This window comes from Saccostrea cucullata, unplaced genomic scaffold (genome assembly GCF_032062105.1).
Source record: "Saccostrea cucullata isolate Sc308-1 unplaced genomic scaffold, CSIRO_AGI_Scuc_v1 ctg8023, whole genome shotgun sequence".
NCBI lineage: Eukaryota > Metazoa > Mollusca > Bivalvia > Ostreida > Ostreidae > Saccostrea > Saccostrea cuccullata.
The window spans coordinates 33,906-51,756 of record NW_026932273.1 but is presented as its reverse complement, the minus strand read 5'-3'; the positions used below and the strand labels follow the sequence as shown (position 1 = coordinate 51,756).

The window sequence follows — 17,851 nt, the reverse complement described above, 5'->3', positions numbered from 1 at the left end:
CTTCTGCGGAAGTTTTGCCTCACTGTTATGTTTTACATTATTGAATAAATGATTTGGAAAAAAAAAATTAAAACCGAGCTTTCGAATCTGAGGACCAGAGTTATTACAGCTTACATAGTAAAGACCCGCCATATTAGTAAATAAATAATGACTGAAGGCAGTAAATAATGCATGCAGTATTGGAATATCAAAATGTAAATATTTGTAAAATATTTGAATCTTATTAATATGTTTATCCTTAAAATTTGAATCCAAACTTGCTGAGTAGTGTATTGGAAAGAGGCAAATAATATTTGATGTTGATGGACAAACAAAGGCCTTAACAATCAACATATCAGTTTCTCCAGATTTCCTATACTTTTTTCATTTTTTGATTAAAATACATGTAGATTAAATGGTATTTTAGTTATTTTAATTGAAACAGATTTTTTTAATGTGGTAAGGTCTAAAACTTACAGGGTTAATCATTCATTTTTCAATACCTGAGTATACTATATTTGGTTCAGTTAAAACAATGGAGATAAATGCGTTTTTTTATCGAATAAATTATCACACTTTTACGGGGCGGTCAGATCACAAAGTAATTTGATTTATTTTTTTTATCGAAATTCAAGTACATGTTTGTCATTTGTCGACCTTTTTGGACTTTTTTCCTTTTTGTAAGGAATCTTTTTTTCAATTACGCACAATATAATTTTACTACACATGCAATCAACTATAGAGGTATGTTTAAAATGTCGCATATTTTCCTACATGACCCCATAATTGCTTTGACAAATATTTTAAGATTTTGTTTTTTTTCTGATAACTACAATTTCTGTAAATATGATTGAGAAATATAATTTACTCATTAATTCTCATACATGCAATTAAGATTCTAGAAAACAAAGAGTAGCCTTTCATTTCACTGAAAAAGTAAAACAACATCGTTATGATTTTATAAGTTTGAAAGGGAAGATATTGCACTTTTATACCCTGTAGCCATGTAAGCAGTTACTAGTATAAAAAAAAAAATAAACATAAAAGATCATATCGAAATAAAACAAACATATTATATAGTTTCAAAATAAAAAAAAATACAGACCATTTAGATTTTCTTTTCATCGGAAAAATTATGCCAAAGTTTGTTCCTTAAAAAATAGTTTGATTTTTTTAAAACATCTGGGATCTTGGTACAAATCCATTTAATTTTGTTATCAGTGTAACTATATTCCTTAGGTTTTTTTTATTAATTTTAACTTTCGGACCTAATACTTGCTTTGGAATTTGGCAGGGGTCCCACCATGCTTGATGCCATTATATTTAGGTATGTTGTGAGGCTAATTGGTATACCACAGTGTATTCTCTTTATCTTACCATTTGAAACATTAAAAGATATAAGTGCATTATTTAACAATTGACAACTTCTATACTGAGCAAACGAGTAAATAATCAATTGCAAATACGTTTGATATATGTACAATTTATTAAAAAGTTTAAACAACTGTATTGAGAGAATAATCCAAAGCCGTTCGACCCTCTGGCTGATTCTGATGCTTTTGGATGATACAATTTTGTGATTTTGTCAGATTGTAAAATTAATCTCTTCAGTTTAACATTATAATTTGAATTTTTAAAAAGATTTTATCATGGAATGAACATTCATAGCACGCTTTAAATTAATACATGACAAATCAAGATAAAAATAATTATAAAATAGCTGCTTAAATAATATAATTTATGGAGAAACAATCAGCAGTCAAAGGACACACATCCTGTAAAGCCTTCGACTGATTGTGTATTTCTTGTCATTTGTAAACGATATAGTGTCACCGAGCAGTAAGCCAGATGTTAAATTTTCATCATTTATAAGGAAATAAAGGCATTGATCTATAATGAACAAAGTACATAGTAAGTCAAAATTACAGAAATTATGAAATTAACATATGAGATAATTTACCTACAGTATACGTTTAAGAAAAGAATGAACTCTATGAAAACATGTGTACTGAAAACAATTCAAATTGAAATCTTACAGACTCATTACTATATCAGTTACAATTTTGAATGCAAAAATACAATAAGGTAAAAAGTTTGCAATCAAAATAATTACGTAAATCAAATCTTTATATTGTAAGGAAACACATCATCAAATATATAATTTACGTACCATTAGATGCTTGTGATGGATACTGGATTATAAATTTATCCCTTATCTTGAAAACGTAATACTGCTGTGACATACAAGGTAAAGCGCGGTATATTTATACTTATAATGAAAATGTTTTATCGGATGAAAAAATAGGAAATAACCAATCAAATTTAAGAGCCAATGAAATAATACAATAAAACCTGACTCGGGCAACTCAATCCAGGTGAGCAATAGAACTTTTGGTTAATCAAATTTCAAGATTAAATTCTTCAAAACGATATGAAAAAATAAATAAAAACGAATAAAAACATACAGAAGTAGATTTCATAATATCACAATAGTATAAATATATATTAAGTCCGAGCAAATATTCATAACATGCTAGGTTTTGATTGCAAGTTTCTTTTGAAGCACCGATGCGCCAACACTTTGACAGCTTTCACAACTTTGAACAGAATAATATCATTTAAGGTGAACATGTTTTCATTTTTGATAGAGTTGCTTCCTGAATCTTGTGGGTCGGTATTTGTTTCAACGAATATTGGTATGACTCTACAGCTTCCGAATATTTTCCACACGTTTGTTGGCAGATTGCCATTATTTGCCATGAAATATCCATTAAATGCATAGGAATAACAAACCTATCGCATAAGAGTAGATTAGTCCTACTATCCATTAGGTAGTGATTGCACCTGTCTGTATCACCCAGTTTGTTGTGATTCAGAATTAACAACATGTGTAACATCACTAGAGATGGGATATATAATTTAAGCATGCCATTTTTCTGACTCGTCTTCTGCTTTTCCACAAGTTCCAGGATGTACTCATCCTCACAGTGAAGCTCAATATCTTCAGCTAGTGCTTTCCTTAATTCAATCCCCAGAGGGACACCTTCCATATAGCGCCTGTATTCATTTTTATCTACAAGACCATTATACATATCATACGGTACTAACATACTCTCCTCTGCCTTCTTTAAACAACTGAGTTATACTCATACCTATATGTTCTATAGTAATACATAGCAAGATATAGAATGTCAGATATACAACCAAATTTACTCGACAGTTTTAGCAGTCCTGATATCTTGGAACTGAAGCAAACATATTTGCGATTCCCGCTTGGACCTTTTATATTCCGTATTAATACTGCACTGTTCCTGAACAAAGTGGATGTTATCCATTGCAATGTAACTTCGCGATATGAAGTCATCGTTTTCATAATAACTCTTTCTAATTGTTTCTAGGAGACTACAAATTGATATAAATTACCAATTTTTAGCGTTGCCATTCTAAATTCTCCAAATAATATAATATCTAAATCCGTGTTAGATATTATACTGCTCTCGTCTGTGCAAAATCTCAGTGTTCTTTGTAAAATAACGTGACTAAGGTATGACCTTATTGTTTCACTCAAAAGTAAACATGACATCCCCTTGCAATACAAATCATGCAACTGTCCGAACAACGAAGCTTGCACAGATCCAGTCACCTTCTGTCGAAACATGTTGTTTTGTGGATTAAAAAAGTTTGGACATTCTTCGGTGTATACACAGTATATCAATAACTTAAAACATTCCCAGAAACAAGACAATATGTTATCAGGTGTCCAGGGCAAGGAATGATTAGTCTGATTTACCCAAAACAAAATTGTTTTTGTAAAGGATGAACAAAGGACGGGAGTATTATTTTGAAAGTTAATTAATTCTTTTAGGAACGTTTTAAGGAGACCATAGCACAAAAACTGACAGTGATTCATGGAGTAGATAACTTTTTGTTCTGCCTGAGAGAATGAGATTCTCCATTCTAGCCCATTTTCTGGTTTGCTGCCGATAGGGACAAGATGGTGTCCTGATCTTAATATTTCAGATACGACAATCTCAGAGGGCCAGCCTTGTTGACGATATCTGTCTATCTTTTGTAGTCCTTATATTGGCCAATGATTTGAATGGAAACAGTAGGCAAAGTCTGCATCTGCTTCTGTATCTTTCGTTATGACAAATGTAGAGCAAGGTCCGTGTGAAACGGAGGAAGAGGTGGCAACAGAACTGGTATGCAGCAAACGCAGATAACTATTGCGGAACAATATACTAGAAAGGTAGACTTTGTTATCGATCACTTTACGGGAGTGTCTAATATTTCCATTTCTGGATATGGTGATGAGATTAAGTCTGGTAAATCCCGGTGGAATATCATCACATTCCATCAGAATAAGCGTGTTCTTTAGATTATGATAGTGTTCGACCTGAGAGAGATCACATATGACCTTGTGGTCTGGAGGCCACAGCATGAAATCATCATCTGAAGTACTCAGTCTGAATCCCTCACGTTTACTATCACTTCTCATTCTATCTAATCCATTCATTATGTGGAGCGGTTTATTTACAACCTCTGTAGTGTCTATTACTTCTCTCCTGATCCTAACTTCTTTTAATGTTTTAGATATGGTATCAAGAATCCATTTATGATAATTAGTAAACAAATATCTGATGTGAATCTATTTTTTAAAAGAAAATGCAAGCATAGTCCAGTTATATTTTTGCGTAAAGGGAAAATATGCACATTGTGAGTAAGAGAAATCGCTATTCTCTTTACATAAATGTCACAGGTCTTTAGAATGTTCACCCTAGCCCTAATAAAAAGTACTGTAGTAAACTATTAATTACTATAATATAATCACCTATAGTCTATTTTAGTCTTCTATAACTAGTTATATTTAAATATTCTCGTTTTATGTTTCAAAGTGCAAAATTTTATTTTCTCAAAGTCTTGCATCCAATTTATAAATCAAAAGGAAACATAGAATATATCAAATTAACAATTGTGGTATGGAAGCATAGAAGTTCGAGGCTTGATTTAAAGATGATTTAATGACTGATATAAAATAATTAACTTTTTTCAACAAAGCATTACATACATACATTCAACTTGAATTATTTTGACTTTCATCAATATTCTTGTTGCATGTATTATTGGTCATTAAACAAAAGGAAAGGACAAGATAGGGTTACGGTTGACTGATGGCCCCCCTTATTTAATTAAATTAAAATGGAAAGGAAACACATATTTTGTGGGTTATTTTTAATCAATATTATATGCACTAATACAGCATAAAATGTAATTTCAAAATGCTGTACGTTATGCTACTATTTTGCACTATGAAGTATCATTGACTTCTGCATTTTAGCCATTTTACCTAGATTCTACAGCGTACATAAGTGAAATAAACTATGAGCACACGCTTGCCTATCTGTGAAACTTTGCACAATAAAAACAATTGATAAAATTAATATTTTGTGCAAATATCAGAAATAGGCAATGCTGTGCTCTATGTTTTTTAGAAAAAAATAAGTGTTGGAAATGTCACAAAAATTGCAATCGGGATAGGAATACGAACGCACGTCTGCTCAAAAATATAGAAAAAAGAAGAAATGTGCAAAAATCCAATAATGTAAGTATATATTTATACATCTACAATTTTATAAAAATATTTCAGTTTTTTTCCCACCTCAAATTGATGGAGTTAAACAGAAAAACAAAATATGTGACAACTGGGATATTAGCTGTTCCATGAATACATCATGTATATAATCACAATCATGTTCCAGTTTTGTGTTGTGTTGTGGTTCTTTTTAATGGAAATATCAATTCTTATAAACCGAAGCTTTATCACATTTGAATTTTCTTTATCAATATGATTGTTCTGATGTATAAATTGTAGAATGTATGTGTTGTGTAAACTTCTTATCATCGTGTACTTTCACTTTCGACCTGCATCCATCGGTGTGACGTTGTTAGAGATGCATATATACTTAGTTACATATGCAGGTTATCGTGTCACGGTTGTGTGATCATATGCGAAAATGCTCTTCTTTTTTTCGGAAGCAATCACCATCTATTACCACTAAAATTAATTAATTAAGCATAATCCGGAATCTTCCTTTATATATCCCGTAAACTAGCTAGGACAGAATGAAACAAAGGGGAAGAACTTTAAAAACGTAAACAGAGGGTGAAACGAAAACAACAAAAAATGTAACAAAGATTAGTCATTGAAGTAAATACACACAAGACAAATGAGGTCTTAATAACATATTAAATAAAGAAAGAATAGATAAATAAATAAAAACAAATATATAAATGATAAATTAAATAAATAAAAAATAAATACATTATTATTAGGAATGACAAACCGTTACGGTTTGATGAATGAAAAAAAAAACACAGGGTGTTTCAGCAAACATGTCCAGACTTTGCGTTTCAATGTAAATTTAGACAGTATTAACGAATTATTAATATTTTTTTTGCAAAAATGAAAACCGTATAACCAAACAATTTTATCAATATGAAAGTTGAAGTACAATGTAATTATATGTTTCAATTATTTTTTAAGACAGACATTTTAAAAGTTTGAACATCGGTAACAGTTTTCTAATTAACGTCTTTTTTGTATTCTAAAAAGTCACAAAATTTTCAGTCACCATCCTCATTTTGTCTCTGAAGTCCTTTATGACATAGATTTGGATATTTTTAATGAAAAGTCTGTTCCCTAGAAAGATGGTTTTTATATTACAGTAATATAATTTTTTTTGTAGTACTTTTTTTCCAAAATCTTGTGCACTAATATTGATGATTTTGGAGATAATTTGATTTTCTGCTTGAATTGTATAATTAAAAAAATCCTTAGATCCAATTCTGAAGGAAAAAAACCCTCACAAGCTCTTTTTTGAAAATGTAATTAAAACATAAATGGAAAAAAGTAATGACTTTATTTTATATAGTTCATATCACAATGATATTGCAAGAAAATGGGCTTTAAAATACAGTTATAATTTTTTTAGATATTTTATCATTGTGCAAAAATCATTGATAGGCATCAAAAATCGGGACATGTTTGTTGAAACACCCTGTATGTTAATGAATTAAAATAATAAATGTATTATTGAAATTATATCATTTGTATTCAGTATTCGTGCACTAGTATTTGAAAAATCATAGCGACATAATAAATGTTTTGTGCTGTGATGAACTTAATTGTGCTATATATGTATAAATTATGAGATTAGGGTAAAACTTTTTATTATTTCAGGCACAAATGGCTAAATTCTACAAGTGTTGTACTTGCAACAGAAGGTGCAAGCCTAACAATCGACGTTTTGTAAATTCGGGCCACTTCCGAAAATACTTGTCAAAACTTCTGGTTCGAAGAGCCACAGAAGACGATGTCACTTGTTTGAGCTGTTCAAGGGAATTCTACATATCTAAAAGAGTAAAATTGCAGTGTACCGTAAATAAACCTGATGAACAAGTCAGTCCAAAATCGGTCAAACTTCAATTTTCAAGCACGTCAAAATCACACAAATATTGTATTGTGTGTAAAAAATCAGCAAATCGCATGCGAGTTGTGCCTTTACAGGCAAGAACCAACATCTTCCTTGAAAAAGGAATATATGTGGATGAAAATTCTAGATCTTGTAAGTCTCATTTTCTGAATGACATACTCACCCAAACTGCAATGTCACAGATTGAAGGAACGAATGACGAGACTTATCTCAACAGGACAGACGTTGCTGACCTTCTTCAGAGGATGAGACAATCAATGTTATTAAAAGCTCGATTAGACTTTGAAAATCCATTATCATTGTCAGATGAAGATTATTACTACTTTACAGGTCTGTCTAAGAATCAATTTTTTGAAGTCCTGTCATCTCTTACCTCTCTCAGAAATACATCTGTCCGGTCTAAACGAACCTGCCTTGCAATCTTGCTTGTAAAACTTCGCACTGGTTTATCAAATAATCTTCTGGCCGTATTGTTTTCTCTAAAGAAATCACAAATACAAAGGTCTATCCATGCTGCCAAGAATGCTTTGATTCAGGATTATGTTCCAAAAAACCTTGGATTTCAACACATTGATCATGATACCTTTGCACAACAACATACAATCCCTCTAGCTAAAACTCTTTTTACATCTGGAACTTCTAATTCTGCAGTGCTGATAATGGATGGTACATATTTGTACATTCAAAAGAGTTCAGACTATCATTTTCAAAGAGTTTCATATAGCTTGTACAAATATCGGCCACTTGTAAAAATGATGGTTATTGCTGGATCCGATGGTTACATTTTAAGTGTGCTAGGGCCTTACAGACAGATTCCAAAAACAGTGATTCAAGCATCACAAAACATGCATTCAAAACAAATGCCGAAAATCTCTCTGATTGGATCACTTCTGACGATGTATGTGTAGTGGATCGCGGATTCCGTGATTCTGTGGATTTCTTAACGAGCTGCGGCTTACAAGTGGAAATGCCATGCTTTCTAAGGAAAGGATCAAATCAACATTGCACAGAAGAGGCAAATCTTTCCCGGTTGATCACAAAAGTGCGCTGGGTAGTGGAAAGTGTCAATGGCAGAATAAAAAATTAGAAACTCTTGGATAAAGTTATATCAAACCATTATGTTAGTTCAATAGGTGACTTTGTGCGAATAGTTTGCTCACTCTGCAACAACTTCAGACCGCCACTATCCAACCATAATCCAGAGGGGGAAAGCATTGCCAAATAAATGTTGGAGAGATCAAAGTTTGGAAATCATGTCAAGGCATTAGTAGAGGAAAACAATTTGATAAGAAAGAGAAATACATACATCAATATCACTGAAGAAAATGAGACTCTAGACAATTTTCCAAAATTATCACTAGATGATCTTCGACAGATTACATTTGGCATATACCAGTTAAAGCAGGCCCAACATTACACCGCTGAGCACATAGCAGATGATGGACTCTATTCTATTCTTTTCTGTAAAGATTTACCAGATTTGTTTCGAGTAAAGATACAGTCCAGGTATTCAAACCACATCATACACAATTTATGGATACAATACTCACCTGAAAATTCAACCATAACAGGGTGGTATTGTACTTGCAAATCTGGTGCCCGTGTCGTTGGTACTTGTGCGCATGTAGCAAGCGTTTTGTGGTATTTGGGGTACAAACGACACGTGAACAGAACCATTCCAAAGGCACACATGGTTGACAATGTTTTGAATGCAGAGGATCTACCTCAGACTGACAGTGATAGTGATGCCGAGAACGAAGAAGAGGTTCACTCTTCATTAGAAGAGTGAAGCAGCAAATAGGTTTATTTAGTAAAGACCTGGTGCAGTGCAAATATATTTTTTGTTAAAGTGACAAATTAATTTAGGATATAATAATTTGATTCTTGACACTCATAAACCCTGAATATAAGTATCATATGAATTGTTTTAAATCTTGATTTTTATTACCCAACACATATACTCAACCCATGTTATGCTTTTATACATTATAAAGATTCTTGTTGCTAGGGATACAATTGGTTGCTACGTAAGACATATATTTATATATATGCCGTAAAAAAGATTTATATCTGTCTGATTGTGTTACATGTATACGGTAATAGATTTATCTACTTATACACATGTACCATTGTTTTAATTGCGATTATTTATTGATGTATTCTCTCTGCAAACGCATAAAATCTGTCAAAAATGTTGCTAAGTCTTTTGTGTTGCTTAGCAACCTAAAAAAAGCTAGAGCGGTAAAACATTTTTTTTTCTTTAAAGGTAAGTTCAGTGGTTTATTTGATATAAATATGAACACAATTGATGAGGGGCCAAATTATGACCTTACCCTATCATGTCCTTTAAAGTCCTCTCCCTGTACTTAATGATGTGTTTTTAGATAGGTCATTCTATTTTACATACTCCAATCAGCGTATCCGGGGTTACTGGCCTTTTCATTGCATTTGTGTTTCATCCAAGAAAGAGAAAATGACTAAAATCCACACAGCCCCACATTAACAGGTACTCTTCCCCAGGGTTTAAAAAAAAAGTTCCACTTCTAACAAAAGATTACTGCGAAAAAATATAACTTTAAAAGTAATACACTAAAATATGGCAATGCATATGTTTCTTTAAAATGAGGAAAATAAATCTTAAATCCGATCCATAAAAGGATATAATTTTCTTCCCTTAAATATCCATCCTGTATCAAATACATGTACTCAGTAATTCAAAGCAGTTTAGAGTAGAAAATGATTTACCAGGAGAAATTTTTCAAAAATGCAATTACCCGAGCTGTCATTAATTAATTAAGAATGCATTATAGGAACAAGCACATTTTTGAAAATAAAAATTTAAATACAATGAATATTTAAAAAAAAATGCTGTGGTTGAAAGATGCATATTATTATCAAGAATAGAAAATCAAAAAATAATTTTTCACCTGAAAGATTTTTTAAAAAGATGAATTTTATTGATTAAAAGCAAAGAGGGATAACTCTTCAAGGACGGGTCAAGGTAAAAAATTAGGACACATTCCGCTCTTACATATTGAGACTAAAACATGAAGATTATGTCTCCATATACTGAGTATACAGCCAATATATATCTGATATGCATTTAAATTCATTGAATCTGAGGCTATTATGGATCGGATACTTAATATATAGAAAGCCTTAATATAATGCGGTCGTAAACAGTTCATTAATGGTTGGTTTCCTTATCATTTAGAAATCAATAGTCCAACATGATCATACGAAACAAGATATATTTTTATGTACTATCAAATTTATTTGTTTGTTTCTTTAAGTCAAAGGAAATCACAGCTCAGAGAAAAGTTTTTAATAGTTGTGAAATTCTTTTCAAATACATTGAATGATAATGAAAAGTATTCAAGGTCAAAAGTCTATAAAACAATAAAAAAAAAAATAGGAGCAGAGGATAAGAAAGATATGAGGAAAACACGGCGCAACGGAGAGCAGTTCATTTTCATTTAGATGTTGTAATAACAATTTAAGAGATTCTAAAATAATACAGAAGAAAAAAATAATGTTAAATATATCACCGAACACTTTAGTATAAAGATAAAATGAGAGTTTTCTTAGCGAAATCTTTTTGATCGAGTCCCCTGGTAATACAAAACATACAAACAAACTGTTATTGTAATAGCAAAAGACGTTGACACTGTCGATATTTATAAGATTCTGTATTGATTAAGTGATGGTTAGGAAACTGTCCGTAATTTACATTCGTACCAATAAATCTTCAGAAGATCGGATGTGTATGCCATATAGGTTCATCAACTGTTTATGGAGACTCAAGTATGTGAAGCAATGAAATTTTTAAATTTAAGTGGGGATTGTCCATCCTTATTTTTAGCAAAGATAAACCGTAATGCTGTTTTAGACACTTTGACGTTATCATCTGTGCGCCGTTGGGAGATGCAATACAAAGCATAATGTCTCATAATTTGATGATTCATGCATATATTTATTTGAAATTTGCTCCTATATACTTGGTTTAATGATCAAAGAGTAGTGAAAATTTGAGAACGGTGGTTATTTCTCACACTAGATAACTTGTCCACGATTTTACATGTACCGGACAACCCTACAATCAAAATCTATTTGATGAAGCATATGGAGATAACAACAGTATTCAATCTCGAAGTCCATTAAAAACAATATACAAAATAAGAGCAGAGCAAACACTGACCCTCGAAACATCAGAGGTGGGATCAGGTGCCATGGAGGAGTTAGCATCCCTTGCCGACCGGTATGAAAAACGTCAGTCAGCATTTGACTCAATGATAAATTGTATTTGCTGACAAGGTCATTGTATCGACCATAGAACTTAAGAAATGAGGACTTTAAACGAGACTGCTGATATTCTTGTTTCGTAAACATGCTTATCAATAATTTACCTCGTTTAAAAAATTGTTCATACGTAGAGCATGCTCTTGCGTATCGAATCAACTGAGATATATATACTCCGTATGCAGGTGAGGAAGGTATATTGAGCATAAGTAAGTAAGTTGACGATAGAAAAGTTAAAGGTATCACGTTTATCATATACACGTAACTTGGTTGTTAGATTAACATTAGTGTCTTTTTCAAGTAAAATATACAAATATGAAGCAGAAGTGTCGGACTCTGTGGTATCTTTTATCTCAAGCTCACCAGGATATATCGTATCGACGTAGGAATTGGAAATTATCATTATTAATTGACAATACTTCGTCGATATATCCAAATGTCGAGTAGAAGGCAACAGCATAAGATTTTGCATAAATTCTGCTTCATATGAATATGAAAAATAAGTCTGCAAATAACGGAGCGCAATTTGTACCCATTGAAATTCCAATAGATTGTTAGAATGCATGGTCTCCAAAAACCACTTAGATATTGTCAATCAGAAACTCAAGCATCTTCTTGATGTCAACTTCAGATTACTTATGTGTGCAATCAGAATCTGTCTTATCAAAATAATTTTGCAAATGACTAATTACGAGGTAAGTAAATTTACGAGTTCAATATTTATTGAAGAAGCAGCTATCAATGATATCAAAAAGCCTGGATTTTAATTTGTTGTGGGGAATTGCTGTGTATAAAGTTGAAAAGTCGTAAGTTTTCAAGCTGTTGATTTTTGTGATTTCAAATTGTCCAAAAGTTCTTTTTAAGTATCCACATCTGATTCACCCCACTTCTTGAATATATAGTTGCACAGTAAAATTGAGTTATTCAAATACAAAGTGTAATTTATTATTTTTATGAACAGAAACAATGAGATATGATTATTACTTCCGTTTTTCTATGACTTTATCTTCTTGTGTGAAATTTTTGAGTTTCTTCGCCTTTGTCATTTTTAATACATTATTTTGTAAATAACATAATCTCATACATTGCTATTATCTATAGCATTGGAGCTTCTCTAATAAATAAACTGCCAAATATACCGATAATATTTGAGTGAAGAATCTATTTAATTGATTAATTGAAACTTTCAGATAAAGGTAAAGTTTGCGATCTTTAAATACGACTTTAAGTTCTATGATAAATTTTTTAAAAATTATGAGACTTTGTTAAAATTTTTCATTTGATAAGAATAAAGTCTTACTTCTTGATATTGTGATAATAATTTTAACATGGAAATAAACCTATGCTGCTGATAAATGAATTGAATAATAAAATAATTCAACAATACGGAATAAAAGCACGAAATAGTATTCCTCTTTGCATTGATTCATTTTATGTTATCGTTTGTGCACGACAATCTGTATTTTCAATAGTCTTGTTTATTGTATTGCTAAAAAAAAAAACCACGGTGAAATTGATTAGTCTACAGTGCAATATGGTTTATCAGATGGGACCTTTAAACAAACAATATAAAAGAGAGCAGATTAGAGAACGGTATTAAACTACCTGAAAATTAATATAGAGATAAAACACAAGCAGGACGGGTAGAGTTAAATAATTGATAATGGAAACCTTTAAAACATTATATAAGAGGCAAAATATGGCTATTTAATCAATAATTATACAGAACTTTTCCGAACGATCATTAACGCATTAGTTAACTGCTACGTAACCTGCCCTTATACTTCTGGTAAGTGCATTTTTCCCTTAATGCTGCTTTGAACAAATTCTTATGGTAATATACATTTCGATTATATATTGCTACTCTGTTTCATTATGTCTTTTTCGAAATTCTTTTATATACTGCTGATAATAAGCTTAGTCAGGTTGATATGCAGTTTACAGTTTGATATTGCAAAGGCCATTGAGAACTTTTCATTTTATGTTACGCTTACTGTATTGTCTCTTTTATATATCGTTGCTTATAACGTTTAATTAAAAAAAATCTTAAAATAGTTTCTAAAAATTCAATAATATAATTATTATCTTTTACAGTATATTGAATTGTTTTTAAATTAGCACTTAAAATGGAGCATTTCAATCCTTGCAATAGTTTTTTTTAATCAGCTTCAAACATCTTAAAGCGAAAATACGACACACAAATGGGTAAATTGACAAAATGTAGAATATTTGCATTACCAGTGTTAATTTTGTTCAATTCAGAAAAGTATTAGGTTTCAGAAATATACAGGTTTCAGAACCTTAAAAAAGTTTATGGGGAAAAATAAAAGTTGAAATAATTTCAGTATGCCCGTAGCGAAAATATTGCTCAATACTTCTTCCTCCCTATTGTACACATGCGCAGAAAAGTTGAATTAGTTTCCATAATTACCATGGTCTCAAGTACGTAGGGTTGAATGTACATAGACCAAAAATTTTGATGCAATCCTTTTAAAACGTTGTTAGAACATATTTCTCACCGTCGCATGGTCCAAATGAATGTTGTTTACAAATTTGAGGTAAAAATAAAATTGGCTTCACCTTGACATACACTTAAAAAACGAAACGGTAGATACAACCTTTGTTTTTCCGGCACTTATACTGTGATTTTTTTCTTGCAGTTTAATTGTTAAATCTTAGCTATATACTCATGACTTTCATAAGTCTTTCTCTGTATGCTACATATATGGGTACAGTCCACTAATTGTTTTCCCATAGGCGACAATGTTAACGTTTCTTCTCATAGCGATGTCCCTAATTTTCGTTCGGTAGTGAGTGACCCCTCAAATCAAAGCACATCAACTTGTCTTTCCTTGGTTAAAATCTCGAGGTGGCATGTCAGATTCGTTTTCCGGCAAAATGCGTCTGTCTGCGGGAACCTCTAAAAATGAAAGTGAAAGTAGGGGAATTTCAGAGTTCTCACTGGCGTTATAATACACAAAATAATTCGGCTGATCTTCTTGATAAATTACATTTTCAAAGCTTTTTTGGTAGGAAAGATCCTCCTTATCAACAAGTGTGAGGCTCAGTTCAGTACACCTGCCCAATTTTTTTTATGCAAGTCTGCAATTTAAGGAACTTTTAATTTTTTCTGCACTACTTTCTTCTCCTACCGATTCTAAAAATAATTAGTGGGATGTACCCAATATGAAAAAGCATTTTTTTTTGATTTTACAATATTTCACACTGTTTGTCAATCTAGAGCATAAGTAGAGACATCATGCCAAGTTTCATGAAAATTCAACAATAAATTAAGATTTTACAGCATTTACAGTTCTATGTGTAATATCCTTAAAAAAATGCTCCAATCTAGCCAAAACTGCACCCAAGTTTTGAGTCAAATTTTAGCCTATGAACACATTAATACCATTTTTAATCACCTTCATATCTTTAAATACATATAGTCAAATCATAATCAAGCACTTAATTGGGTCAATTTCACTTATTTTAAAAAATTAATGTATTTCCGCACAAAATATGACCACTTTTCACCCTCTAATTCATAGTTTCTCCAGAAATGACAAAAAAATGAAGTTCACAAATACCCCGAAAGTAGTAAAATAAAAAAGGACTGATTATTTCCTGTCCATTGATGTATCATTCATGAAATTTGGTCTATGAATAAAAAAGTTATAAGCCTTTATAATCCTATGCAGAAACATTTGTTTCAAAGCAATTCTTATACCAATGCAAATTTACTCATCTATGACGTCACAATGACATCATAATAATGGATAGCTCAATACATGTGTATCATTACTTTTCCCGTACTTTTCATTTAAGACAAAATCAGTGCTTATATACTATTATTTACTTTAAAAAATAATAATATGTGGTGCTGCAGATTAAATAAATAGTTCACTAAAGTTGTTTTGTTTCCATGGTAACACATTTTGTAATTTGTAGGAAAATGAGACAAAATTTTGAATTTCCTGACAAATCGCATAATTTTGACTGTCAAATATTCATGAAATTTCAATTCTTAAATCCATGTAATCTTAATAAATGAATGCATAATTTACAAAACAAAGATGTAGATCTAATTAATTTGAAAATCTTAAATAAGAAAAAAAAATCTATATGAGCTGCAAAATGTATATAGCAGTGCATGTACAGATTAGTTATAGCTAAATACTTTCACATTCTGATCACCTATTTAATATGCAAATTTCCTCACCCCCACCCCATCCCCCCACTTCAATGAATTTTTTTTTTAGAAAACTTAAACTTACATATTTTGCAGACTGTCACATTTTGCTGGTTCTTTTTCAAGATGTATTCAAATGGGTGTGCATTTGCTGGCCAATAGTTTTACACACCATCTGCATGGACCTCATGTTTTTCCTGTACCAATCACCATGAACCTTAAAAAAATCAATACAATAAATGGTACAATATCACATTTGCAGACAGACAGACACACAGACATTCATTACGTACAATTTTACCATGTTCCTTTTATGCCCATTACTTGATATTAATTAATTTAAAAAATGATTTATTTGCTCACACCTGAAATCACACTGTTTACATTGGTAATTAAGTTAATTCAGCAGAATAGGTAAAAATCATGTTTTACTGACAATAATAGAACATTCAAAAAATACATGTAATGCAATTGCTAAAAAGTATGAGAAAAATCAGTTAATGTGCATGTTCACACACATCGTTTAACTCCCAGACAACTGTATACCCAGCTTGACCGCGCAACTGATCTGAAATGATGTATGTCAAGTATGCATATGTGACGTGCCGATCATCGACATGTTCCAAAAACATTAAATTGTTATTTACAAATATTGTACTAAGGTATACCTCTTACCTCCTATGTAAAATGCAAATGCCCATCACCTATATACTGCTTAACACTGCCCTGAACAGCTTTGATAACTTTCTGCTAAGTCTACTTTCACTTTGACCTTGACCCCGATTGAATACCGATCCCGAACTCATTTGTGAATTTTTGTGTATTGAAAATAAACCACAGTGGAGCATGTATTTCTACATAATTGCTTCTTAATCAAATTATACATTTACAATTCTGAATAAATAAATTATATAAATCGATACATTAAATCTACATGATACATGTGTAAACAATGGGTGATACATGTTGACTGTTCGGGGGGGGGGGGGGGGGCTAGACACTTTATTTATGAATCAATTTGTTTATAAATGTGTATCAACAATATAAGAATTGTTTTTTTCATAAATTTGAACAATTAAAAATAATAGAAAACAACAACTTTGAAATAAATTCAAGATTTATGACATCTTTCACTTACTTATAGGCTTCCTAATATGGGTACAGTCCACTAATTGTTTTCCCATAGGCGACAATGTTAACGTTTCTTCTCATAGCGATGTCCCTAATTTTCGTTCGGTAGTGAGTGACCCCTCAAATCAAAGCACATCAACTTGTCTTTCCTTGGTTAAAATCTCGAGGTGGCATGTCAGATTCGTTTTCCGGCAAAATGCGTCTGTCTGCGGGAACCTCTAAAAATGAAAGTGAAAGTAGGGGAATTTCAGAGTTCTCACTGGCGTTATAATACACAAAATAATTCGGCTGATCTTCTTGATAAATTACATTTTCAAAGCTTTTTTGGTAGGAAAGATCCTCCTTATCAACAAGTGTGAGGCTCAGTTCAGTACACCTGCCCAATTTTTTTTATGCAAGTCTGCAATTTAAGGAACTTTTAATTTTTTCTGCACTACTTTCTTCTCCTACCGATTCTAAAAATAATTAGTGGGATGTACCCATATCGTAAAAGAAACACATGATTTTGACTTACTTTAACAAGATCAAAGGTGTTTATTTAGAATATGAAATTGCTAATGTATAGACAATAATGCGACATTACCTTCCTGTATTGTTAACTTTCTAAAAATAATGAATATAATGATTCATAAAAATTCTTTACCTTAAAATTTTATTGTTTACCTTAGAATACCCACATTTTATGTTTAATGTGAACATTACATCTTTGATAAACGAGAAGATGTAAATATTATACAGTTTTCTCTTTTAAATAAAAAATTAT

General features: G+C 31.4%; 1 protein-coding gene and 1 long non-coding RNA gene across 2 annotated transcripts; one reads left to right on the top strand and one right to left on the bottom strand.

Annotated features, from left to right (window-relative positions):
* Positions 1–7,525: 7,525 nt before the first annotated feature.
* On the top strand, positions 7,526–8,380 carry LOC134234752 (uncharacterized). The gene has a single exon (XM_062716799.1). It carries the CDS (start codon positions 7,526–7,528, stop codon positions 8,378–8,380), a length of 855 nt encoding a protein of 284 aa, XP_062572783.1.
* Positions 8,381–14,496: 6,116 nt separating this feature from the next.
* Positions 14,497–17,386, bottom strand: LOC134234755 (uncharacterized). Its single transcript, XR_009985256.1, has 3 exons — positions 17,096–17,386; positions 16,043–16,174; positions 14,497–14,691 (listed from the first exon to the last, which is right to left on the bottom strand). It is a non-coding gene; the product is annotated as an uncharacterized LOC134234755 (long non-coding RNA).
* Positions 17,387–17,851: the final 465 nt, after the last annotated feature.